Here is a 27,736-nt window from a genome sequence, read left to right as displayed (position 1 = left end):
TCGGCTTGGTATTTTGTTATTACTATTATTTTTTTTGTATTAGTATCAGCGTTATGAAGATCTCCATAGTCATTCTGTGCAAAGTAGAGTGAAAGGGGCGGCCAGGCTGCGATGTCCCTCTAAGGCTGCGTGTGGGGCAGCGGTATAGAAGGTGAGTGGGTGTCTGGGGGTGTGTGAGGGACTCCTCCATGGGGGCAATGCTGGTGGGGCTGACAGGAGGCGTGTGAGGCCTGGCTCCCTCTCAGCGGTGGGCTGTCACCTTGTCAGCACAGGGCACTTGGCCATCGTGGTGTCTTGGTGGCTGGTAGAGCATTATGGGAGATGTAGTGCACAGCAGCTGGAGTGCCAGGGTTATGGCAAAGGGAGAGGGACAGAGGGTAGATCCCCAGCTGATCCTGAACCATAACTCCCATGATGCTTGGAAAGTCTGGAAAATGATAAAAGGATAATGGTAATTGTAGTCATGCAACAGCTGGGGAAGTATGTGCAAACCTTTGGCATCCAGCTGCTGCAAGCTTCAGCTTCCATGAGGTTGGCTGGAAAATCCAATTTAGAAGTTGGAGGACATTCCCTATTTACTAAGGGACCCTTGTTTCAGAGCTGCATAAGACAAAATAAAAGCTTATACTTGTTCGGTATACTGTAAAAACATATACTTGTTCGGTATACTGCTGTCACTTTTGTGTGAGGATTCCTGTCTTTTAGCAACACATTAGAGATCTGTCAACGTGTTCTGACCTGCAAAGTTGTGAAACTAAACTATTCACCAATGGAATGTGCCTACGGATTCCACTGGGGTTTTGTGCTGATTACACGTCCATTAGAACGTTTGTATTACTTTTCTGATCCCCCAATGACGGTGGCTACTTAACTATAGTCACCTGGGTCAGGTAACTGGTACAGATCATCACTTCATTTTGCAAGAACATCGTTAACATCTGTCTGAAGGCTGTGCACTTATGACTACATTTTATGGATTACAGCTATAATGTGTGCATTTTCTTAAACCTCCTTTTTTTGGATGTTTTTTGAACTTGTGATTTTAATCAATTGTTTTATTTTTTTATCGAATAATTTTTCAAAGTATAACAATCATTTTCTATAAAATAAGTAGGGGAGGATTAAAGGGGGAAACATTGCCACCTGAATGTTCATAATCAAACGAAACAATTATTTTTAAGAATATACGATTGTTCGAGTAATATATTAAAGTGAATATGTATGTATGTATTACATTTATTAAAGGTGAATTATTTAGCCAATAACATAATTATTAAACTGTATTATAAGTAATTTGTAGGTCTAAACTACACAGAACAAGTTTGCTTGGTATTATCTTCCCATGTGTTCTAATAAAGTTTCAAGTGGCCCACTATAGATGATGGCTAAGCAGAGCCATCTAAAGGCATGGGCATGTTGGGCAAATGCCCAGGGCCCTGTAGGCTTGCCAACATTTCAGTATATTATTTCAGGAGACTTATTCAGAACTTTTAAAAATCTCTTTATTAAAACGTTTATGCTAATCACCTCAGTATCAGTTGTTATTTGTACATGCGATCTTACTGTTGCAAATACATATCTTGACCTTAATGAAAACCACATATTTTTACTAATTATACACAATTACAACTTTAGCGCTCATATTATATTGCCCAAACTTTGCGTGAATTACTCTCTGTTGTACAGCTTGTTTTTTAATGTTTAAACACGGATTTTATTGGAAGTACCAATAATAAGTTTAATCAATAATTTACATTTTTATATCTGTGAGTGGCTGTGTAGGAAGGGCCCCAGTGCACTGCTTTGCCTGGGGCCTCTAATCCTGTTAAGACGGTCCTGTGGGCCGTTTCATAAAGCTTGTTATCTAGCACTAGATATAGAACCTCTTTAATAGATGGTATATTAGGTGATTTTAAGTATCTGGGGATAGAAGATGTAGCTGCTATCAAGATATGGCCTATCACAATCTTGTCAATTCCAATGGTGTTATCAGGAAATCTCTTGAAGAGACTTAACTCGGGTGTCAAAATCGTGATTGACTTGATCAATTTTTTTATACATGTATGCCAATATTATTGAAATTTGGGACTATGCCGCCAAGTATGAGATGGTAAACTGATTTGACCGCATCCATGCCATGCCAATGGCAGATAATTGAGCAGTGAGACTGTAGGGGGATGATTTATATATCAAAAGTGCTTCAAAGTTGTTTTGGTGCTTAAAGTGTCCCTTTAAAATTTAGACATATGAGAACTAAAGATGGGGTCTCTCCTATTTAAATAACTTACAATCTAAGGTATCTAATAGTAATCACATGGCCACCAACATATTCCAAAGCACTGTACAATTTATGTGAGTAGCAATATTACAAACAATGATACCTGCTGGAGCAGACGTCCTGCTAGTTAACTTACAATATACTACAGTAATCTGTTTTAGTAGATTGAAGGTGCTGGGAGCGGGAGCCCAGCTGTTGAGTAGTCATGTGGAAAAATTAGTTGAAAGTGATTTTGTCCATATAAAAAGCCTGGTAATCATCAAAAGAATTGATTACCCAAATTCGGTCTGTTTATAACCGAATCATCCAAATTAAAAATCCATTCCTGAAAAATTTCTGATTTGACAATTACCAGGCATTTTATTTGAACCAAAAAAAACTTAAAGGAACTTAAATGTGTATTTCTGACACTATATGTCTAAATAGCTGTTTAGCTTTTTCCAGCGCTGCGTGGGTCTGGTCGTGACTGGCTACGCCCCCTTGACTGAGATTACCATACGTGATGATCTCAGCCAATCCTGAGCTTCCCCCTAGGAAAGCATTGGGAGGCTATCGCGTTGCTCTGCACCACTCAGCATCTTGTCATAGAGATGCATTGACTCACTTTGTGCAGCACTGACCCAGGAAGCACCTCAAATGGCCATCTGAGTGACTGCCATTGGAGGTGTCCCTAGGCCATAATGTAAACACTGCCTTTTTAAAGAAAAGGCAGTGTTTACATTAAAGTGCATGCAAGGACAGTCTAGAGACACACAATTGTTTAAAAAAAAAAAAAAATTGAGCATATATACTAAAGCAAATTTTGGGGGTAGGTGAAACTCAGTGTGCAGTATGAAAATATTCACAAGGTGAGTTGATCGCAAAACTATCATCATCAAATTGTTTCAAATAAGGTGAATGCATTTTTGTTGAGGTCACCAATGAAGGCTTGGCTTCAAAGTCTAATGGCTATTAACTTACACCAAAATGTTTTCTTGATAGTGCAATGAATTACATGTTTGATCAACTGTACAGGATACACATTGCATGCATGCCCCTTCCTCTGCAAAAGTGCTAAGATTCTTGTTTGTTTTCTTATTCCTGGAATGTACTGTGAGGCTATTAATAGTTTAAAGCATAATGGGGGACATATTGTTCAAAACACAATTGCCCCAGAGCTATTTTTTTTAAATAAATGGTTGGATTGCTGTGCAGTATAAATTAAAGTTTTTTTTTTTTTTTTTTAAAGTTATTTTCTGATGTTGATCACACTGTAATGTGCCGGTATCCCTCCCCATCCCCCAATTCGGAATGTGATTTGTGAGGATCACCTCGATAATTGCTTTAGACAAAACTAATGCAAGATTTTGCAGGTCCTACATTTTATTTATAAAATGGAATTGTATGTTTTTAAAATGTGGTCATTAAAGAGCTGTGCATGTAAAGTGACCACATGGAATATATACAGAAGGTTTAAATGTCTGGTGTAAAAGTGTTATTCTCCCGTCTTCTCCAGCTAGTAAGAGCCTCTTCAGTTTTGCATGGTAACTTAGAAGCTGCCGAAAATAGCATCCTTTCGCCCACCAGCCTTTTTTTTTTTCCCTCCTCTTCATTGCGAAAACACACTGAAGACCGTTTTCAACAGCTGCCTGGACCTCAAGATTTAACATTCTCTGATGTAGTTAACCATAAGGCAGACTCTCGGTGTTGTAGTGGATTGCAATTGCAAATTCAAAGCTTAGTGGCTTTAAACTTGCTTTGACAGACCCAGATCGTCCTCTCTAGATGACGGCAGCTGAATATATACATTTTATACAGTTTAACATTTTTTACCAAACCGTTGTCGACTCATCCAGGAACACAGCTATTCCTGTAATGTCATTGCTGTTTGTTTTTATTGTTTTTGCTTAAACTAATTACAGGAAATGTGAACTTTTTTTAAATTTATTTTTTTTAAATGTTCTTTTCTTTTCTATTTAAAATTGCTGCTTTCCAATATACAGATTGCAGTGTCCCATTGCATGGTATATATTACATTGTGCTGAGAATGCTCATTCATGCACGGTTGATTTTACATTATTTAAATAAAATGTATTATGTTTCTATATACTAGGGTTAGTAGCGGTTTGGCACACAGGATGTAGCTGAGCCTGCAAAGTGCACCATGCAATTGAAATATCGAGGCATTTTGAATTTTTTATTTTTCAACTGTCCCGGCTGACACTCCAGTTAATGAAAAACATGGTAAATAATTGTGTATAGTTACTGTTCAGCCTCATTTATACACCTATTAGGATTTTTTTTTTTTAGTTTAATTCTTGAATAAACTGCTTCTGTGTGCCCACTGACCCGATTAGTTCACGGTTGGTGTCAAGTAATTAGTCTCCGTTTCATATCATTTTGAATCTTTTTGTAACTTGTTAGAATCATCTTATTGTGGAAGTTTATAGTGAACCTGTTGTGCTACTTTTTGCTCTCCACCCATAGCAACCACAGTGCATGCTCTGTGGTTGCTATGGTAACTCCCAAGCCGGAGGTCCTGGCGCTAGTTATAGAGTATAGGAACAAAGCCAGCGTGTCAGCTTCATGGAAGCGATTTGCCCTGCTTGGGGAGGTGTCCCCAAAGTCGGCATCGCAACGAAGAGCAGATAAGCGTGAAAACACCCAAGGTGGGTGTTACAAAAGTGTAACACCAACTCCTTTAGTGAGATTGCTGAGGGGGAGTGGAGGGCTGGGTAAGTAGTGACAGAATCACTTAAAGCACCACTATAGACACCCAGACCACTTCAGCTCAATGAAGTGGTCTGGGTGCCAGGACCCTCTAGTTTTAACCCTGCAGCTGTAAACATAGCAGTTCAGAGAAACTATGTTTTACTGAAGGTTAATCCAGCCTCTAGTGGCTTTCTCACTGTGAAAATCAAAGTGAGAAGATGCTGACGTCCATAGGAAAGCATTGAGTAACGCTTTCATATGGGCTGTTTGAATGCGCGCACGGCTGTTGCCGCGCATGCGCGTTCGGATCTGACGTCGGCAGGGGGTGGAGAGTTCTCCAGCATAGAGGGAGCTCGGCGCTGGAGAAAGGTAAGTGGCTGAAGGGGTTTTATCCCCTTCAGCCCAGCGGGAGGGGTCCCTAATGACCCTATAGTGCCAGGAAAACGGTTTGTTTTCCTGTTACTATAGTGGTCCTTTAAAGGTCTTACACCTAGTTTCTTGTAATTCTTGAAAGATATTTGTTTAGATGACCTCCTATCTTTTTATTTTTAACTTTAATTAAAAAAAAAACCAACTATCTGTGATAATGTGCACATGAGGTGGCCCACACGTTTAATTTGTACACCAAAGGAATTCGTAATTCTAAATGAGTAATGACGTCTTATTCACCAAACTTAGAATTGGTAGAAGATTTTCCAAGCCAGTTATATTTGCAGATCAGCTGTTTTGGCCTATACCAGTACAGTCTTCAGCGAATAACCCCCTGTGTATATATATTCACATTTATGAGACGTCAGATGATAAACAGAGGAGCACAATTGAAGGTTACATTGATACAACAGAGTCCCTTTAGGTAGATCTGTGAGATGTCACTCTCAAAGAAACCTAAGGTTTGGAATCCAATCCAGACCCTGCGGGCAGAATTAATTGGAATCACGCGGTTGGAATTTTTAGCAGGTAACATATTCTAATTAACACTGCGATCTTTTGCCTTTTAGCCATTAGATAGAATGCATTATTTTGTACAGTTGTGTGTACTCAAAACTCACATGTATCCTAAAAACTTTATTAACTAAAGTTACTTGATTCACAGGGCAGTTTGTTTATTTGATTATGCAGTGCTCATAAATAGTTTTAAAAAGTTACAAAAGAGTGTCGAAAGGGAAGACTGCAATATGAGTAATACTTAATAACTTTTTTCTTTTTTTTTTCTAAACCCACATTGTGGTTTGTTTACAAGGAACAACTTCTTGTTTTGTCTCTGAGTTTTTTTACAAAATCGCAAATGTGCTCAGCATTGCGCATTGGATCAGCTGAGTGTCCCCAGAGAGTTAGAAAATAACTGTTACCAGTCCCTGCTGTGGGTTACTTGCCTAAGGCAATGTGTGGTGGGTTGAGCGCTAAAGAAACTTATGCTGAAACGGCTTGAGAAAACAGGTTTTGCATCCTACTCATCACGAAGCCTCCCTTGGATTCTGAGTTGACAAAAAGAGATCTAATTGTGCTTTTACGAAGAGCTCATTTGGCAATCCCAAAAATCTCACAAATACAATAATGTAGCCCAAATTAAGTGGCTTCTTCAGGGCTTCTATGTAAAGAGGCCATGGGAAATTGTGTAGCTGGCTCATAGACGTTGTTGATAGGGGGCTACATTAGCCTGTAGGTCTGTGTCTTATTCTATTTTGTGAACATTTGTCATTTTTTGTTTATTATATTTACAAATTTTTGCTTGGCTTTTCAAAAACAATACTATATGTTTAAAATATATTCTTTTAATAATATCCAAAATGTTATCTGCTCCAGTATAAATTAGTTTCTTTAAATTTGTCTTTGTGTATTTTGAATTTTATTTCTTTTGTAGCAGTTTTCTCTTTTCCACCTTTTGGGATAACTACTGATCTCAGGACTTACAGAACCCAGGCGACCTGCTGCTTGGGTTTTGTAAGCCCTTTCCGTTGGAGGCAAGCAGCCGGCCGGCTGAGGGAGTTTGGAGGCGGGCCGGCGGCTAGTTCTAAGGAATGGAGCTTGGTGTTGAGGGAGCTATAATCTCCTTGCTCTGCTCCCTTGCGTGCCTAGCAGTGATGCTGTGAGCCAGAATATGACGTCACTCCAACCTCTGCATCACTAACCAGCACTCTAGGAAACAGATCAAGAAGTGCTTTGAGATGACAGCAGCCCCACTGGACCCCTCGGAAAGCCGATCCCCTCCAGCTTTCCCAAAGATAGGGTGCCCAGGTGGAATTAAATTGAATTAAAACAATTAACATATGTGTGTGTCCGTCAGTGCGTGTGTATATTTAGGTGACCAACCCCTCTCCCAACGCATGGAAACTGTTCCATTCCCCCCTCCCCCCATGCCCTGCTAGTCTCGCTGTGACTGTCCCATCTCCATGGTAGAGAAAATCAAGCTTGATGATCTCAGCCAAACCAATGTTTTCCCATAGGATGCGTGGCAAAGTGCTGCGCCAATCAGCATTGCCTCATAGCGATGCATTAAATCAATGCATCTCTATGTGAAACATTCAACGCTTCCATGCAGCACTGAGGAAGTAAACACTTTAGTGGCCATCTGAGTGACTGCCACTAGAGGTGTTACTAGGCAGCAATGTAAATGCTGACTGTTCTCGGAAAAGCCTGCAGGGACAGGCTATAGACACCAGAACCACTACATTAAAGGAACACTATAGGCACCTAGACTACTTCAGCTCAATGAAGTGGTCTGGGTGCCAGGTCCATTTAGTATTAACCCTGCCTGCTGTAAACATAGCAGTTTCAGAGATGTTTACTTTAGGGTTAAGCCAACCTCTAATGGCTGTCTCATTGATAGCCGCTAGAGGCGCTTTCGCGCTTCTCACTGTTATTTTCACAGTGAGAAGACGCCAGCATCCATAGGAAAGCATTGAGAATGCTTTCCTATGGACTGGCTGAATGCGTGCGCGGCTTCAGCCGATGACTGTCAAAGGAGGAGGAGAGTCCCCAGCGCCTAGAGCCCGGCGCTGGAGAAAGGTGAGTTTTTAACCCCCTTCCTCTCCATTCAGCCCGGCGGGAATGGGACCCTGAGGGTGGGGGTACCCTCAGGGCACTATAGAGTTTTCTGTGGTGATTTTGGGAACTATACTGTCCCTTTAAGAATTAGATTTTTAGTGTTGGGAAATAAAAAAAAAATTAAAAACCTAAAAAAAAAAAACCTGGCTCCTAGATTCCAAACAAATTTGCAGAGCCCTGACTTATCATACTGCTATTTAGCTTGTATTCGCCAAAATCTGTTGTTATTTCGGTATTTGTTGACTGGTTATAATTTCCATAAAAAAAAAAAATTGCCATTATTTTTTGTTATACATTATATTCCCTTTTGTGTGCCTAGTTGCAAATTGTTTGCTATAAGTCAGGCGCTTAACATGTGCTGTGTGCATTATCTTTTATACACAGGACTCAAGTCAAATATCAGGGGATGTTTGAGTCAAACAAGAAGTGAGCAGGATTTTTACAGAACGTTTGTGATAAGCTGTAAAATGTGGAGACAGTGCTGGATGAGCAATTTCTTTTGTATATGTCCACACAATAAATATGGAGATAGTCGATTTAACAGGTCTAAGATAATGTTTGAAGGATACGATCGCATTCTTTGTTTTGTAGTTTGCAGAAGGCCATGCCTAGAAGTATCACTAGAGACACTATACAGAACGAAAAAGTGAAGTTTCGCCTTATATGGACTTAACATTCCGTAGTAGATGATCGGCAGTGGAACAGTGACCTGTGTTCAACCTCGCATACCACGAGTATTGTCAGTGGTTTATTTCTGTGGTGTTATTCTCCTACGAAAAATAGGGAAGCGATCTCAACTGCCTTCTTAAAAAGCTTACTTTAATTAAAGTGAAACTTGGAAATGATTTTTCCTCTATGTGTGTGTGTGGTCAGTGGCGGTGTTAAACACAATTAATCGAAAACTGGTGAAATTTGTCAAACAGTAACGGTGACCTTGTGCTTCTTTGTGTGTGTTTTATGAGGGGGAGTTTGTAATTGTTTTTCTTTTTCTCCTTTTACCAACCTTACGTTTTGAATTTTTTTGGTAGAATGTTGGCAGCAAACTCCATATGTTATTTTATCCAATGCAGCCCTGCAAATGTGTCCCCAAATAATTAGACTTTTGCGATGAAGGTAGCCGTGGCTACATACCAGCAATGGGAGCAAAAAATCCATGGCCGCAGGGGGTCTGGGACTTATTTGTGGCACTGATTTGAATAGATGCGTTATAATTTTAATTAATGTCTGCAGAACATGATAGTCCAATGATAGAACTACAACACACGTAGTGCCTTGACAACCTTTAGAAAGGTGTATGTCATATGCTACTCATGCCTTGCTTTTAGATCCTTGTTCTTTCTGTTTATATAAAAGACGTGTAAAATCATGTTAAGGTATTTGCTTATGTCACGAGTTACAGAAAGCAGAGTCCATGTTCGGTTTTGAAGGAGTGACAACATTGTTAACACTCAGGACATTAGGGGTCAAATTTAATACAGTTGTCCTTGAAGTGTCATTAACCCTCTAGGTTTATTTCATTTTTATTTATTTTTTTCACTTTGTTTTTGCAATGATAGTTTAACTAGGTTTTTATTTTAACGGTTATAAAAATAGAAAATACAACAGGCTTCATTATTCCTAAACTCTGTAATGAAACGAGTGTTCAGGTCATCTCAGTCATTTTACTTTGTTGTAATGTTTAGTCAAGTGTGTTGCTGGGAGACTATCAGTGGACTGTAAAAATTCGGATGGGGATTTGCAAAGCTTTAAAAATCATACAAGAGAGGCAAAGCTTCATGTGTTATACACTAAAGCAGACATTGATAGATGTAGATCCTGTCTCCTACAGTGCACTTTATCCCTTCTGCTCACTCTCTATTTGCGCTGTCTTTCTTTACTTCCCAACCCCTCAAAGACTAATATAAAACTTTTATGTTAAAAAAAATTAAAATGGATGCAAATAAATATGCAGGTTGATCTCTGAACGTAGCATGTATTTTTGAAGATACATACTTTAGAGTTGGTCAGTTAATCAGCATCTACATATGGCAAGGAATGTGTTGGCCTGTTTGAATCCGCCACAGCCCGCCTCCTTGACTGACATCAGAATTGATGATCTCAGCCAATCACAATCCTTTCCCATAGAAAAAGCAATGGATTGGCTGAGATCATCAATTCTGATGATCTCAGCCAAGATGGAAGGCTGGGGCGGAGCCTTATGTTTGTTTATAAAAAAATTTGTTGTGAAAAAGTTTGTTCTCTCTGCAGACACAAGATACATTTTCTTGGTTTAATCAAATCAATTTACAAAAAAATGTATATATTGCATAAATATACAGCCTGATGCTAGAGAACTAATCCCTATCAGCCCGGAAGTCCCCCTAGAAGTTGTCTGGTAGAAATGCTAATGTTATGTTGAAGGTTTGTTTAATGAACCATGTTTTAATTTTCTTTACTTTTTTTTTCTTGCACTAGATATGATGGAAAACAAAGAAAGCTTGGCAGAAATCATGCCAAACATTGAAGATAAACCTGGACGGCAAGTACTCCATGCTGTGCCTAGCCAAACTCTTGCAAGTGACGAGAAGCTTAAACTTAATTACCCTCTTATTAACATGATCCAAAAACTGACTGCCATGGTGAACAGTGACAAATCTGACAAATGTATGGAAGGGAAAAAGCGTTCATACCCTGCTGATTCCACACAGTCGCCTGAAGTCTCGGGGGCCTGTTCTGTGCCACCCAGAGAAGGCGATCCCGTACCCCAAATTTCCAAGAAAAGTAAAGTATCCCAAGACGGTTCCTCAAGTGACTTAAACGAAATTTTACAAAGTAATAGGAAAGTAATAAATTATCAGTGTAACATTTGTAAATTCACATCATCCTCTTTTGAGGTGCTCAAAGTACATGTACTAAGTCACGGACAGCAGAACGAAATCATTCTAATGTGCTCTGACTGTCACCTGACTTTTAAAAGCCATGATGAGTTGGAGCAACATATTAAAACACATTGCGAAGCCACAAGTGTAGCACCTCCACCGCTTAAAGACCACGCGGCAACGGATAAGCAAACATCTGCATGTTCAAACATACCTGAGCCCGGGCGGAAAAAATGGTATGCCTACGAAGAGTATGGCCTATATCGGTGCTTGATTTGTAGGTATACCTGTGGTCAACAGAGGATGTTGAAAACGCATGCATGGAAGCATGCTGGGGAGGTGGACTGCTCTTATCCTATATTTGAAGAGGAGAATGAGTCTGCTAGTCTGCCAGATTTCACTGTGGCACATACCCCCCAGGAAAGTGAATCTGTATTATCCCAAGAGGTGGAACATGAAGGTACTGTTCAGATGCTTGTCTGTGACTCACTTCAGGTGCAGGAATCTTTATCGTTGGAAGGAGTCATAAAAGAACACAAGGTTGTAAGCCAAGCTCCAGCTCCAGTGACTGAAGTAATTGTGGTAGAAGATACTTTATTGGAAGCAGACCAAGAAAATATGATTGCCAATAGCCTGCTCTCCTCTGCACATCAAATAATTAATTGTAGTCCAAACAAGAAAGGCCATGTTAATGTAATTGTGGAGCGTTTGCCTGGTAGTGAAGAGACCACATCACAAAAGACTTTCTTGATGAATTCCGAAGTTGTGGTGAAAAGAAAGAAGATACTCGAAGAATCTCAGGTTGTATCGGATGCTCCTCCTGATTTGTATCACGCCGACAAGAATGCTGTAGAAAATGAAGAGATTGTTATAGGTTGGAGCAGCACAGTTAAAAACGGGGAATTCCAAGCAACAAATGAAAATTCTCCACCTGTACGTCGGAGGACAAACTCCGAATGTTTAAGGCTGCATTCACTGGCTGCCGAAGCCCTTGTGACCATGCCAATCAGAATTATCGAATGTCCCAAATCCAATCTTCGACTTTTCAGTGATCCCAGTTCCATTGACCCTGACACCGGGCAGCAAGAATGCAATGCAAACCTCGTAACGTGCCCTAAAGTAGATTCTTCTGACGTACCCAAAAAATGTAATGGCTTTTCCCCAAATCTTATACAAGAGGACGATAAAGTAAAAAATGAACTGACTGAGGAGCCTATAAAAACTGGTATTAGCATGTCATTGCTAAAAGTCATTGAAAAGTTAAAGGAACGGACAGATCAGAATGCTTCGGATGAGGATATTTTGAAAGAGTTACAAGACAATGCCCAAAGTGAGTCTACAAGTGATGTTAGCACAGGCAATAGCCTTGTGGAGTTTCTGCCTACTTCTGAGCGACCTTACCGATGTCGTTTGTGCCATTACACTAGTGACAATAAAGGGTACATAAAGCAGCACTTGCGTGTCCACCGCCAGAGAGAGCCCTATCAGTGCCCAATTTGTGAACACATTGCTGAGAATAGTGATGATTTGGAGAACCATATGATCAACCATTGCAAAACAAGAACTTATGAATGCAAACATTGTGCAGAATCCTTTTACTATAAGGTAAGACAACTTAAAAATATAAAAAAAACTTACTGTTTTTTTCTTAAATATTGCAACATTTTCTTAGTTTACTGGTTTTCCAGTCAACAGCCCAAACTAAAGCTGTTGGTACAATGAGTAATTGTGTACTATAAAATGTAAATTTGCCCTTTTCTGTTTATTGTCGTAGTTTAACTCGTCTCCTTCGCCCTCTGCGTGCTTCCCTCCACATCTTCCTCACCTGTCCTGTCTTTCTAGAGGCCCGAATCATGCATGCCATCTCCACTAGTCTTTAAAGGGTGTAGGTAGCCAGACCACTTCATCTCAGGTTTACTGTAGGTAGCCAGACCACTTCATCTCAAAGACGTTGTTTGGGTGCCGTGCCCCCCCCCCCCCCTTTTTTTCAAACCCTGCAACTGAAAACACTGCTGTTTAGCACGATCGGCAATGTTTACGTTGCAGGGTTTAACGTGACTTTTCTTGCTGTCACACTGACCGCCACTAGAGGCACTTCCACCTCAATAGCGGAGTTAAACTTGGCTATTTAATCAGATGGTCTCTTCTAGACTATTTGTTTGGCGTGGCTAGTTGCTGTGCAAGGACACTGGCCTCCCAATGCTTTCTTGTGGGAAAGCATTGATTTGACTGAAATCATAAAGATTGATCTCAGCCTATGAGGTGTGGACAGCCCCCTTGAGGTAGAGAAGGTAAGTACGTGAGGGGGTGGTACCCTAACCAGTTGGCCGGTCACTACAGAATTTGGAATACATGCTTGTGTTCCTTTAATCTCCTCCTTTGCTGTGTGTAGTGTTGTTTAACTGTGTTCAATTAAATGCTTGCAGGACAAGATGTGCATACAGAGGGCCTGGCAGTTTTGTGCTTTATTGCCACAGGCCTGACTCTGCTCCCTTGGGACAGCATCTGTGCACTAAAACCACTACAGTAAATTGGAGCTTAGACAGTCTCTTTAAAGTGCAGCAGAAGTGGTGCATGGTGAGCTTGGTTCATTAGGGCGAGTCCAGGAAGGAATGGAATTATTAGTCTGCAGAAGACTAAGCTGCAAATGAGATTGACTATCACAGTCACGAGCGTGTCCAGTTCACCATCTCTTCCTGGATTTAAGAGGTTTGTAGTCTTGTGACGTGTACTTAGACATGTCTTGACTCTGAACCAACTTTTTTTGCTCCCTCTCAGTTGTTTCAGCTCAGTATCAGCCGAAGTGAAAATTAATGCCTAGCCTCCGTACTAGTAATATTGTGTGTAGTACCAAGTACTAGTCGTCATGTCATGTCTCTCGTAATAAAAATGGATTCCCCACAGAACCAGTTAAGAACTCATGAATTGGAACATGGCAGTCCTCCAGATGTCCATTCTGTATCTGTGTCTACCGAAGAACCACAAGGCAGCAACGATGATACTGAAGAGAAATACTCCACAGAAGGTACGGTGTCCTCTGGGTGAATTTCTTATTCTTGAAATTTCGTGGACGCGAGGAAGAGATGAGATTGGAGGTAGTAGGAAATAGTGCTATCAGAGAGGGATAAAGTGTGTATGATGGTGAATGTGAAGAAATTAAATAAAAAAACCCAATTCATACATGTTGGTTAGGGACAGAGGGAGACTTTAGCGCGAGGTAGAGGTTTGTGACAACTGGGGAATCTGGTTTTGCTGGGAGAAACCTGAGAGAGGATTAAAATACTGATGCATGAGACACTTGAAAGACATTTTAGGACAACGTGATGATTGAAACACAAGTCTGGAGAGACAGTGGAGGGCTTTAGGACCATAGAGAAGAGGGGAGTAAAAGGGCACTCCGAGTTCCATAAACGTTACAGCTTATTGGTGGTGTGTAGAGGAATTCCTGAAAATTCTGTGCCTATGTGAGAATGGTAGGGACAATCAGTGCAACAGGAAAAACAAAAAACACGCAGCATATTAATTTAGCTCCTCAAAACCCTTCTTTTTTTGTTTGGGGAAGCAAACGCACATAGATGTATACAACAAATCAGCATGTACAGGCATGTATGGGTTTTTATGGTTGAGTTTATGAAATCTTGGCCTCTTTCACAAACCATACTTGTTTTAACCAATGACATAAAAGGCACCAGTGGAAGTTGTGTTAGCCTCTGCTCGCTGGGTGTAGAGGTTAGTGAGCAGTGTCCAGCACAGTGGACAAAAAGGGGATTTTTTTCGTTTTTGTTCTTCTTGGTAATCTGCTTACTTTTATGAAGAACATTTTCCTTGTTCTTGTGAGATTATCTCAATATGGATTTAGGATTATAGGATAACCTTTTTAGAGCAGATATGCTGTAAGACTGAGCCTAAAGCAAGACTCTGTTTTATTCTATGCCACCTGCTTGAAAATTAAGCTCTGTATAATCTTTGATTTTCATCTCTGAGTAGCATTGGGTAACCGTGGCACCCAAGGTATTTGTGAACTACATGTCCCATGATTCTCAGCAATTAGCACCCACCTACAATGTTTTGTAGTAAGACAGTCTAGATTTTTATTTCTGTGTATACAACTCTGCTCTTTGGTTTACAATTCACCACTGCTTACTGTGTAGCACACGCATTCGAAGTTTAAATAGATTTTGTTGAAATATATGAATGTGAAAACATTATATTAATCTTGAACTCTTGTTTTTTTTTTTGTTTTTTTTTTTTTAAATTAAAGCTAGCAAAGTTAACGCCCCTAAGCTGTACAAATGCGATGTGTGCAACTACACAAGTTCTACGTATGTAGGTGTTCGAAACCACCGAAAGATTCATACTTCCGATAAACCCTACAGGTAAGATTATTTTTATAATTAATTTTAGTAGTGTATATATATATATATATATATATTTTTTTTTTAATTTTACAATGTCTGTTTGCGTGTAAATGTGCGCATTGCATGCACGTGCATCTGGGTATGTGCCTTTACTCAAGGCTTCGTGGAAGCACGCACTGATATGCTTAACTTAGCTTATTCCATTTTTAACTGGCATCCTGTTACATTGCAAGTCGAAAGTATGTGTTTTCTTGGACTGACCACAGCTGGTGCTTATATTTTTGTTTCGGAAGATGTCAAGTGTGCAATTTTGCAGTTAGAACTGTGAACAATTTAAGGCGTCATATGAAATGCCATTCAAGGGAATGTGGAGCAGCGTGATTCACATTCCTTCTTCTACATAGTGTAGTAAGAGGCAGCGTGTGTATCACATAGCTAAATCAGGAGGTAGTATGCATCCTTTATTGGTCCTTCGTTGGCAGCTTACCCATGTGGCAGTGACCTAGTGAATACCTGCAAAGTGTAATATTGGCATTGTGGAGTCTTCATGTCCTCTGGTTTAGTACAATCAATATCACTGTCCAGTAAGAGAATAATTCCCTAACAATATACCAAGCCATTAATATATTAACCCCTTAGTGACCAGACCACTTTTCAATTTTCTTGCCGTTTGGGACCAGGGCTGTTTTTACATTTCTGCGGTCTTGATGTTTAGCTGTAATTTTCCTCTTACTCATTTACTGTACCCACACATATTATATACAGTTTTTCTCGCCATTAAATGGTCTTTTTTAACCCCTTAAGGACCAAACTTCTGGAATAAAAGGGAATCATGACATGTCACACATGTCATGTGTCCTTAAGGGGTTAAAGATACCATTATTTTCATCATATCATATATAATTTACTATAATTTTTTTATAAAATATGATGAAAACATTTTAAAAAAAAACCAAAAACAAATCCACACTTTTTCAAACTTTGACCCCCAAGATCTGTTACGCACCTACAACCGCCAAAAAACACCCGTGCTAAATTGTTTCAAAATTTTGTCCTGAGTTTAGAAATACCCAATATTAACATGTGCTTAGCTTTTTTGGAAAGTTATAGGGCAATAAGTACAAGTAGCACTTTGCTATTTCCAAACCATTTTGCATTTTTTTTTTTTTTTTTTTTTTTTTTTTTTTAATTCTTTATTTTTGTTGTGCAAAAGCTTGACAGACAGGGTTAATATGTCACGATAATAGTTACAGGCATTTCAAAAGACATATTTCTGTGGCAATTAAGAAAGAATGCACATTTTTTTTTTTTAAGAGTAATAAACAAGCAGAAACACGGTATGTCAGATAATGAGATGGCGGTACGCACATGTTAAACATATCGAGAAGACTAGCGATAACAGTGTTTAAAATAAGTGAATCTATGAACATGTTAAATTATAACTATTTCTGTAGCTTAATAGCCGCTGGATGCTATTCATAAAATTAAGGTAGATTTTAAGTTGGCGTTGTCGTAGTGTGCCTAACGTGAGCTTGCTAACTAAAGAGAGGCAAAACAGGCAGAACCGTTGCACGAAAGGACACACAATTCGGAACATTATACAGGCAAAAACATTAATGACATGCTAGAATAGCCTGACTGGCATAGAGACATTAAGGCTAAGGTGGGCAAGGTGGTGTGTGCAATTGTAAGCTTGTAGACCATGAGTCCTCTATGTATTGCAATTAACACTTAAGTTAGACAGAGAGGTGAGGGAGAACGTTTCATGATAGGGCTGTGGAGATGTATATGAATGAAGCACCTGCACCCCTATCAGGCACAGTATCAGGGTAGAAAATGTTAAGGACATTGAGCATTATCACATTTAGATGGGGGTAGGTATGAAGCCTGTAAAAGTGAGCAATGCTCCCTCGTAGGAGAGTAGTTCAACCTATGCCCCTCGGACTGCAGGTACTATGGTGATGATCCTGGTCGGTGTACATGGTAGCTTATTTAAGAGGAAGCATTGAATTAGCATGAGCATGCAACTAGACATTTATGCAGTATGTGTGAAATCAAAAGGGCTCAACTAAGCTAATGCAGGTCAGTAACGTAACATTGTAAACTTGCTAACATCTTTTTGGCGGAGGGTTGTCAAAGTCCAGTAATGTGCTGTACCGTGGTTTACCAGGGGTGCATTCCAGACATACTCGGATCCGCGGTATTTTCATCCGACGCCATGGATGTGCTTCAGGAGATAGTCTGTGTGGTGTCTTAGTATAGTGTCTCCGTTCTTCCTCTGGCTGTTCTTCACCCGGTGTCGGTCCACATGATGGGCTCTCCCGCCTGGTGTATATGTGCGGACGCTTGCTGCACTTGCCCGGTGGTGTTGTACGTCGTTGCAGATGGTGTGTGTCCATTTACGTGGGGAAGTCTGTTGCTGGCCCAGAGGTGCCTCCGGGTGGCCTTCAGGCTGATTTTGTTTGTGGCTCTCGCCCTGGCGTGCGCAGGAGCGAGTGCCGGTGTCCAAGGGGCTTGACATTGATTCCCGCCTCGTGAAGTGCCGGCATTGCCCCCCAGGCGCCCCTCTGGAGGCCCGAGGAGGGTTCCAGCACATACTTCGTCTGGTCGTCGGGCGGATCCAAGCCGCTGCTTCTCTCTTCGCCCGCCTGAATGCCTGTCCCTGGGTGTGGAGCTTTGTGCAGAGGTGATCCATGAGTCTGCCGCAGAACTCTGCTATATTCCCGGGGGGCTTGTACAGTGAGCGCTTCGTCCTAGGCTGCCTTGTCGCCGCCATCTTGTTTGGGCCTCGTGGGTCCCGTTTGGTAGTAGCATGGTCTTGCCGTTTCACAGGGGTTGTCGTCCCCAGAGTGGACCGGGATAACCCCCGCCGGTCCGAAGGGGGGGGCAGCAGGGCTTTGCTCTTCTCGCGCTTGTGAGCGGGCTTCGAGCCGGGGGATCGGCCGCCTCCTCCTTGCTCTAGACCCCGCTCAGGAGTAGGCCGCGTGGCCAGTTCGGGCTTTCCCGTGGCGGTTTGGTGCTGGCTTGGTACCATTCTGCTCCGCGTGGGGTCCCGGTTCGATAGCTGGGTAGCTTGTGTTGTGGACCTCATTAATTCAGGCAGATTGGGCATTTGTGTGCCCTCTGGTGCAGGAGCCCTCAGCGGACACGTCCGGCCATCTTGGCTGTCAGGCCCCGCCCCACCATTTTGCATTTTTAATTAATGCAAGTTACATTGTAACACTGATATCTGTCAGGAACCCCCGAATAACCCTTCACATGTATATATTTTTTTTAAAGAAGGCAACCTAAGGTATTAAACTTGAGGTATTTTGACTCTCTTCATGCAGCCATTTTACCACTTATCTATGCCAAAAAATAAATAAAAAATTGGTGTTTTTTTTTTTTTTTTTTTTTACAAACATAGCCAATTAAAGGGACACTCCAGACCACTTCTGCTCATTGTTTTCACCCCTTCAGTAACTGGGGCTTGGTGGGAGGGAGGGAGAGGGACCCTCCAGTGCCAGGAAAACGGATCGTTTTCCTGGCACTGGAGTTTCCCTTTAAGAATACATGTACCTAGAACGTTAAGGGTTACTGCCAAAGAACAATATGTGTTCAGCAACACCTCCTGAGTACAGTGATTCCCCCCATGTATAGGGTTCTCTGGGGGCTAGACCTTATTTGGAGGGTGCACATTCCAGTTTTCCAACTTGGGATTTTCACAGTTAGTCATCCTGCACCCATATCCTATTTGGGACATTTTGTAAGCCAGACAATGTAATTTACCCCCATCAAACCATATATTTTTGAAAAGTAGACACCCTAGGGTATTTCATATGGTGGTATTTTAACACTTTCCATGCACTAATTCTACCACCAGGCTTTGTAAACCTTTTGGGTAGTAATTGTTTTGTTATTTTTCACACACATTGTACTTTAGGCATGGATTCACAGCTCCTGTTATGTAACATCTCCTGAGTACAACAGTGCCATCAATGTACAGGTTTTATGGGTTTTTGAAAACTTACAGGGGTCGAATGTAGGGTTTTCCATGTTTGCACATTGAAATTTGCCAGATTGGTTTGCTGGGCCTATGTTGCCTTTGAGACCGTATAGCAGCCCAGGAATGAAAATTAACCCCATCATGGCATTCCATTTGTAAAAGTAGACAACCTACAGTATTCAAAATGGGGTATGTCCAGTCTTTTTTAGTAGCCACTTAGTCTCAAACCCTGGCCAAAATTAGCATTTATATTAGTTTTTTTGCATTTTTCACACATAAACTGCCATTTCACCCCTGATATTATCGGTATGATACATTTAACTGCGCAAAACACTCATATTTCTGTAGAGCAATGTCTCACGAGTACAACAGTACCCCTCAAGTACAGGTTTTATGGAGATTTGGAAAGTCACAGGGTCAAACATAAGATTTGCCAATTTCTGTTTTTGTAAATTGTTATTTTCCAGATTGGCTATGTTACCTTGGGGACGGTATGGCAGCCCAGAAATGAAAATGAACCCCACCATGACATACCATTTGAAAAAGTAGACAACCCAGGGTATTCAAAATGGGGTATGTTCAGTCTTTTGTAGTAGCCAGTTAGCCACAAACGCTGGCAAAAGTTAGGATTTTTTTTTTTTTTTTTTTTTTTACACAAAAACTTCACTTTTACAGGTGATTTCAAAAAGATATAGACTAGAAGTCAAATATCCTGCTCCCTTTTTGCCTGTGAGAAGCTCTGAAAAGCGCCAACCCTATTAAGCTGCTTGTCGTAGTCATGGGTGGAAATGTCTGTAAGCTCCTTGGAAAATACTAGAATTGTTGTTCCGTGGATTGCATCTTCACGTTAATACAGCCAGATGAGGCGTGTGTTACAGTGCACAGTGAAGCAGTGCCAAATACTCACTGTGAATTTAAAGCGGCACTGTCATGGCCGAATCCGTTTTTAATTTATTTTATTTTTTTTAACACCCCCTCCCCTCCCGACTTCATTACGTTGTATTGTCCCCCTAGTCGCCCCCAAATTTACCTATTTTTTTAATCTTTATTTCGTGCCCGGACCTAGGTCCTGGGTGTCCCCATCTTTGTGTGGGTAGATGAAGTCCCTGTGGGACACGTTATGTGCCCACGTTAGAAAGCGCTGTGAAATTTCCACGCATGCCCGGTTAAACACTTGGGCATGCGAACAGGAATTTCATCTATTAGTTTGTCAGAAAGACGAATAAATGAATCGAAATTTCAAATGAATGAATGAAGACCTCTTTGTTTGTTCGTTCGTTTTGGTTTATTACAAGGAGGGAGCTACCGGTGCGCAGCTCCCTCCTTGTAATATCTAAAAATATACTTCCTAAACCCCCTCCCCCCTATGTCCTCCCTCACTCTATGGGCGTCAATATGACCTCCATAATAGCATAAGGGAGATTAAAATCAATGCCGCTATGCCACGAGTAGGAGCATGTCTACTAAACAGTGAGCAGCCAGTGGTTTTGGACAGGACGTTTAAGAATACTTACAGGAAGCATCGCAAGATCACGGAGGAAAGGCGAGGCTTGTGGGGAAATTTCTCAGACCACAGGAAATGGAGCACATTTTGCTCCTGCGCTGCTCATAGCTGGTCAGACGTAGGAAACGTCCATAAGACAAAATAGTCCCTACTTTGTCTTATTTTTTAAAGAAAACTAGAGCAGACAGGAAGATATGAAGAACATATCCTGAGAGAGGGAGAGAAGAGGAATATATTGGGGAAAGGTAAGTTCGGCATGACGGTGACGCTTTAAGGTACAACTTGAAAACAAAAAGCTTTAAAGAATAAGAAAGATAATAAGAAAATTGAAAGATAATTAGTAGACAAAATAAAGATTGTGGTGATTTGAATCCAATTCTACTTCTTTTAGTCCTCTTCTAGAAACGGTAAGTGGAAAAGTGTAGTTGTTCCTAGTTAAATGGGATTTTAACCCTTTGCTGATCTGTGAAAGATTTGGCAGTCTTTTAAATTAATCACTTGATTTCCTTTTACATATCTGCAGGTGCTCACTTTGTGGATATGTGTGTAGCCACCCTCCCTCTCTAAAATCTCACATGTGGAAGCATGCCAGCGATCAGAACTACAACTACGAGCAAGTCAATAAAGCTATAAATGAAGCAATGTCTCAGAGTAGTAGGTATGTTTGAGAGTTTGCAGAATGTGAGTGTTTGTGCACAGGGATGGATTTCCCGTAAGACCGCTGGGGCCATGGTGGTGGCACAGTGAGTTGGGGTGTCCCTGCTGAAACCCTGTATCGTTGGTGGTACAGCAGGAGTGCTCGGGCGAGTAGGGAAACAGAGGATGGGGGAGAACAATTTTGTAAAGCAGGGTGGAAGAGTGAAACCGGTGATTTAAGGAGGAAAGAAGGGATTCAAGTGAGTGAGGGGAACAAATGCAAAATGTGGTGGGAAAGAAGAGGGGAACGAGAAGAGTTAACATTTGGAAAAATGGAGGTTTATGGGGAGAAGGGTATAATTGGGGGAAAAGGTGGAGAGGAACACATGTGCATGGGTGATAAATAGAAGGGCATGGAGAGATAAAGAGGGGCAGATAGGAATTGGAAACACTAAAACTTTACACACATATCCTCCTACCTACACATTGCCATTCAGCCACCCAACCAGCCACATACTCCAAACTGATCATATTGCCCTATCCACACAGTCAGATAGTCCCATCTTACATCCCAGTCATACCCACTCATCCTATAACACTTACACACTTGGCCACATAACATGTCCCCTACCCCCCACCCACGTTGCACTTATTGCCATCCAGCCACCCACCTAGTCATATTCACCATACAGGCATACCCCAAATTAGTCACATTCATCCATTCACATACCCCAAACTAGTCACATTCAACCATCCAACCACATACACTAAACTAGTCCTAGCCAATCACATACCCCCAAACTAGTCAGTCATCCATCCAATCACATACCCCCAAACTAGTCGTATCCATACAATCGCATGCACCAAATTAGTCATATTTACTATACAGTCATATCCCAAACTAGTCACATTCATCCATCCAATCAGACACCAGGCTTCATATAGATGACTTATTGGAGTGCTTTGAGAAAACTGGCCTTTGGGCAGCATAGAGGGTACCGTAAATCAGTCCCTGTTTGTACTCCCTATATCATGGAATACACTTTATACTGATTTTGATATAGAAAGTGGATTTAATTTTTTTAACTAATTAAAAGAATTAAAATGCAACACTGTAAATATGCTGCAGTTTTTTTTTGCAGTTGAAGTGTTATTAGATTGTAAACACAGCGTTGGAACATATGATGTAGATTTAAATAACTCTCGTTTTGAAGCTCTTTTTAAAAAATTATAAATACTGCAGTATACCCATCTCGTGTTCTTCTCTCCTACCCCCTACAGCGTGTTTTATTTGATTAATTTATTTAGTTTCCTGCTATATTTCTTAACCTTCCCTTTTCCTTAAATTCAGAGTATATAGAGAGCTGAAAGGAGAAAAAAAAAAACTATCCAATTTTTAATTTTTATATATATATATATATATATATACACACACACACAGTAGTTTATATCCATATGCCTTCTGCATACTGAATTTTAATTTCAGGTAACAAAACTGGCCACACGTTTACATTGAATGTCTTGTTAATTAATGTTGTGTTGGGAATATTGACGACCATAATTGATTTTAAATAGTGTCTGTCTGTAGACTGATACAAATTGCACTTGCATTAATGACTGCATATAACCCTGCAATTTTTATTGCTATTTTTCCTAGGGCTCAGGGAGAGCCGCTAAAGGCCACTTTGCAAGAGGATACTGGTGTCAAAGAAGAGAGCGATGGTGGACATACAGCCAGCCTGCCTGCAAATGAAGGAACAGGTCCCACCGAAAGTTCAAAGGTCAATATCGCTCAGATTACTATATGTAAAACAGAGGAATTACAGAGTCCCACCCGACCAGAGCCAGAGATATGCGTTTTGCTGTTTTGCTGTTGCATTTGCGGTTTTGAGTCTACAAGCAAAGAACTTCTGATGGAGCATATGAAAGCACACGAAGGTGAAATTATTAACATCATCTTAAAAAAACACGACTCATAGTAAATGACAGCTGCGACCCCGCTCAACGCAAATGGTGTGTAACTGGTATACGTATGTGTCAACATTCGGAAAACACGAAGAAAGGGATTGGAATAATTGGAAAGTGGGAAAGAATTATTTTTTTTTATCTCGCACACAAAAAAAAGTAAACCACCAAAAAAACTAAAACGCAAACTATTTATAAAGAACGTTGTATGCACTTGGTATACTGCATCCTTAAGTCCGACATTTCACGTTATATTGTTTACCTCTTCTATATAGACATTTTATTTAATTTTTTTTGTTAAACCCATAGCAATTGCTTTTGGGGTAGACATTAGCTAGAATTTCCTGTTTTGTAGCAGAGTACATAATACTTGAGTAAGGGTCTGATAGCCAAGAGAATGTTTAATAGACTTGCCTTATGAACAGTATCTAAAGGATGTATAAATGTTTGGTTGAGTCTCAACGCTCGTAGTAACGAAGCCGTCTCTTCCGAAAAACATCTTGCTCTTGACATCCGCATAGGTTATTCTGGAATATTGATTTGTTTACGAAAATACTGCATTGATTAGAGTTGATCTCTTGCACATTTTTAAAGAGTTGAGTGCTACAACATGCTAACGTATAACGCAAATAAAAAAAAAAAATACTTACCCTTTCATAGTTAGAAAGGTCTCTGCGCCTAAAAAACTGGTGCAGGTATTTGTGAAATTTTATGATCTACAGATACAAATTGCACGTTACTTTAGTCGTACATTATTGCGGAACTGGGTACAGTTTTGAACAAATTTTTTGTAATTGATATTAACCATTTCATTTTAGATTTTTACATTTGCATTTTGTTTCCTAAAACATTATCGCAGAGTAATTTTTTTTCTTATTTTTTTTTTTTTCTTATTTTTTTTTTTAAGTAGTTAAATTATTTGTAGTTGTCTTTTTAAGTTTGAGATTTATGAGAGAACCAGAATTTTCCCAAACCACAAATAAGCATTCAGTGGTTGATTTAATTCTGGGCTGATTTAATTCTGCTCTCAAATTCCAACCTTATTTTGCTTTATCAAGTTCCTCCACATTTACAAAGCACTTGTATAACTGACAAATCCTGTGCTTGGTTACAAAAATGTAGCTATTACCTCTATATACAGCACAATTTATAAATGCACTTCTCACTTAGCGTGGCTTAATGTATTAAAGGACTGACCTTCAGCAGGTGCCGTCTACCTACGACCTTTGTATATTGATTAACTTAGCTTCAAGCGAAACTGTGTGAGTGGGGGCAATGACTCTGCTTACAGGAAAACACTTTTACATGTGCATTCACAAGAGTGGCCATTAAGTAACGAGCATATGTAGATATTACATAGTTCCCCTTTTTTGTAAACTTTTTTTTTCTTTCTCCCCCATCCCCATAGCTTTGTGGTCATCAGAGATTTTGACCGTTCATACTAAAATCTCTATTGTAGATTACATTGGCATTTATTTGAACTAAACCATGTCTTATTCCAGAGCACTTCTTAATTCAAATTTTCTGAAAGGAATTTGAATATTTAAAAATTAAAATGACTCTTCTGAAGGAGGGGGAAGCCAAGTCCCTTGTGATTTTTTTTATATATATATACCAACAATAAAATGCCATGTATTCTGTTGATATTTAATATTGTGCTGTTTAAACAAAAGTGCTTAAAACATGGTATTATTTGCCCAGTTTATGAAAATGAATTCGGTGACCATATAAAAAAAGAAAAAAAAAAATAGTCTCCATTCATTTTTTTTTATATATAGCATGTGTATTTGTATAGTTCTCTTGAGATATATATATTTTTTTAGCGTGATACAAGGTGTGTAGTTTTTGTTATATTTATTATTCGGTATTTATATGTATTATTTGACGATGTAATCCTCGTTGGAGATATGGTGGGTATGTATTCTCCTTGGTGCTACGTCCATAGGCAAGATTAAAGAACATAGCTTATGTGCTGAAGCTGCTTTAGTGACTTATATTAAGCATTTGTTCCTGCCAAGGAACGATGACATAACACGTGGTACTATTTAAAAAATTTTTTTATAGCTTTGGAACATAAATATCCATTTTTTGGGAAGCCCAGAGCTATCTAGGATTTTCCAAAAATTTCCTGCCAGTGTTCGGCAAAGAAATTATGGGAGGTTTAGTATAACAAAAAAAGAGCCAATGGTAAGCAACCCTGTATGCTTGTACTGGACTGACCCCATGTGCTTTAGTTGAGGTCAACGGTGTGGGTACCACCTAATATTGAACTGTTATGTAAAGGACAGCGGATATTAAAGCCTGAGACCTCAAGTTGCTTATTTATAATATATTGCAATTTTTTTTTTTTTTTTTGCTAGTAAAATGCGTTTTACTATTTCAGGTTCTACAACTGCGCGATTGCTGTCAATATTCAGAAATGTGCTTGCCATTCTGCTCTGCCTTGCAGAATTTTGTAAATTCTCGTTGCGTGCAAATATGTACCGAGTGACGCGCTTTTTATGGATTACTTATGTTAGTATTGGTAAGACGTCCATTAAAAAAAATGAAAACAAAACACACAAAGCTTCAATACGTATAAATGAGTTCTATTTAACTTTTCTTAATTTAAGCTGTCTGAACAAATCCGAGGTATAGTTTTTTTTTTTTAATTCTTTATTTTTGCAGTGCATTTAAAGACCATAACAGCAGGCGTGTGGTGCCCCAACAGCATTCCGCACGCTGAGTATCAACATTTTAACATTGGGGTTAACAGAAATCCGTGCACTTTTTTTTAAAATAAGTATATGGAGGTTATTCACGTTTAAACTATACGTTGGATATACAATTAAATGGTTTAGTTTTAAGCTAGGCAAAGCATCCACAACAATAGGGAGTTCGCTGTGCGCATAGATCTAGACAGGTATGTTGAGAGGACTACAGGATGCATAGTTATGTAAACAAACGTGTTAATAACATGCTGAAATGTCTGCAATCAGTTACTGCATTGTTATGAGTTAAACGTTAAGGCTATACTGAAGTTAAAACAAAATCAAAAATCTGTTGCTTGAACTGACCCAATCCGAGGTATAGTTAACTTGTTTTTCTGCTGAGGTCTGTGTAGGAGATTGAGACCTGTGGAGCTCTTCTTAGTATGTCTTTTTTACTTAGAGAATTACAAAGGGGACTTGTACTTTGTATTCTCATTAGAGGTCCTAGACATTTCGTTCCATCGTTTGTTAGTAAAAGGCTAAGGCGACCGTAATTATATCTAAGCTACGAGTTCTTGTTCATTGTTTACCATACTTTTACCTCTCTGTCTTGTGCAGAATGTCTGGGTTTTATTGCATGAGACCTGGTTCATTTGATAAGACACTGATGGAGACACATTTAAAAGCTTTTGGTTTTAGGTTCTGTTTGGCCAACTATTCTTTACTGTACGGTTTGTGACATTGGTCCATTTATAAGACTAGCTTTTCTGGAATTAAATAGTTTTACATATTAAGACTAATATTTTCCATTTGTGCCTATATGAGTAATCGTCGTATGTGATAATCCCTTTCAAAGCAGAGTCTGACAGTCATATAGAAAGGTTTTATTTTGTTTTATATATGAACAATAGTTTTATGCCAAATATCACTAACCGTTTCATCCTCCAACTAATGTAGCGCCAATGCTTACTCTTAAGTTACCTGCAGTACATTGATCCGATAGTCCCTTCTGTCAGTAAAAAGATTGCCTGAGCCACAAGAAGAACGAGCATCTCAGGTGCCCAAGCTAGCCCTTTGGGACACACGTTATTGGCTTTATATACCTGTTTGAATCCATATGACTTTGTTTAAGGACTTATTTCGAAATGACTTCCCTAAATTCATGCAGAGAAGGGACATAGGGACATTCTTACATGTTAAAGGGATTTTAATCAAAACTGTCTTCAGTGTGGTTGTAGAGTTATAAGAAAGAGATACAGATTGTGTTGGGAAAAACTGTCCAACCTTCGGGCCTCCCCAGATGTTGCTGAACTACAACTCCCATGATTCCCTGGCTATGTTTCATTGAAAGAATCATGGGAGTTAAAACTTTAAGATGAATGAAGACACTGGACTATTTAACTGTTGCTCCATCTCAAAGTATACATGTCATGTTGCATATTTTTCTCCTTTCTCTTTGTGTATCATATTATTTTCCAGTGTGTCCAGACTTCAAGTTGCTGTTACGCTAGTGTAGGCTTTAGTGTGTATATATACATATATTTTTTTTTATTTAATTTTTTAAATTTTTATTATTTTTAATATTTTTTTTTATTTTTTTCAAACATCGCAGGATTCCCTTCCTGATCGCACTATCCTGTGTTAATTGGCTTTCTCAATTAATTGTGGAACTTGATTGATGCTTGCCAACAGTCAAGCTAAACATAGTAGGTTGTGTGGAGGAGAA

The 27,736-nt window shown here is 39.7% G+C and overlaps 1 protein-coding gene across 2 annotated transcripts; it reads left to right on the top strand.

Moving 5' to 3' along the window:
• Positions 1 to 24,082, top strand: ZNF507 (zinc finger protein 507). 2 transcript variants are annotated; one of them, XM_063438735.1, is made up of 6 exons: positions 1 to 151; positions 10,469 to 12,477; positions 13,777 to 13,897; positions 15,134 to 15,248; positions 21,243 to 21,377; positions 23,013 to 24,082. In XM_063438735.1, exons 2-6 carry the CDS (start codon positions 10,471 to 10,473, stop codon positions 23,332 to 23,334), a joined length of 2,700 nt encoding a protein of 899 aa, XP_063294805.1. In that variant the 5' UTR covers positions 1 to 151; positions 10,469 to 10,470; the 3' UTR covers positions 23,335 to 24,082. The 2 variants fall into 2 exon arrangements, with proteins under 2 accessions (XP_063294805.1, XP_063294806.1); XM_063438736.1 differs by lacking the exon at positions 23,013 to 24,082 and having other exon boundaries at positions 15,138 to 15,248; positions 21,243 to 21,324.
• The last annotated feature ends 3,654 nt before the right edge of the window (positions 24,083 to 27,736 follow it).

This window comes from Pelobates fuscus, chromosome 12 (genome assembly GCF_036172605.1).
Source record: "Pelobates fuscus isolate aPelFus1 chromosome 12, aPelFus1.pri, whole genome shotgun sequence".
NCBI classification, from domain to species: domain Eukaryota; kingdom Metazoa; phylum Chordata; class Amphibia; order Anura; family Pelobatidae; genus Pelobates; species Pelobates fuscus.
The sequence above is the reverse complement of the archived record's forward strand: the minus strand, read 5'-3'. Positions and strand labels throughout refer to the sequence as shown.

Excerpts from the sequence above, each read along its gene's own strand:
- ZNF507 (XM_063438735.1), top strand. The coding sequence starts at position 10,471 with ATGATGGAAAACAAAGAAAGCTTGGCAGAAATCATGCCAAACATTGAA. Across the intron at positions 12,478-13,776 it reads CAGAATCCTTTTACTATAAG|AACCAGTTAAGAACTCATGA; the intron begins GTAAGACAACTT and ends GATTCCCCACAG. Across the intron at positions 15,249-21,242 it reads ACTTCCGATAAACCCTACAG|GTGCTCACTTTGTGGATATG; the intron begins GTAAGATTATTT and ends ACATATCTGCAG.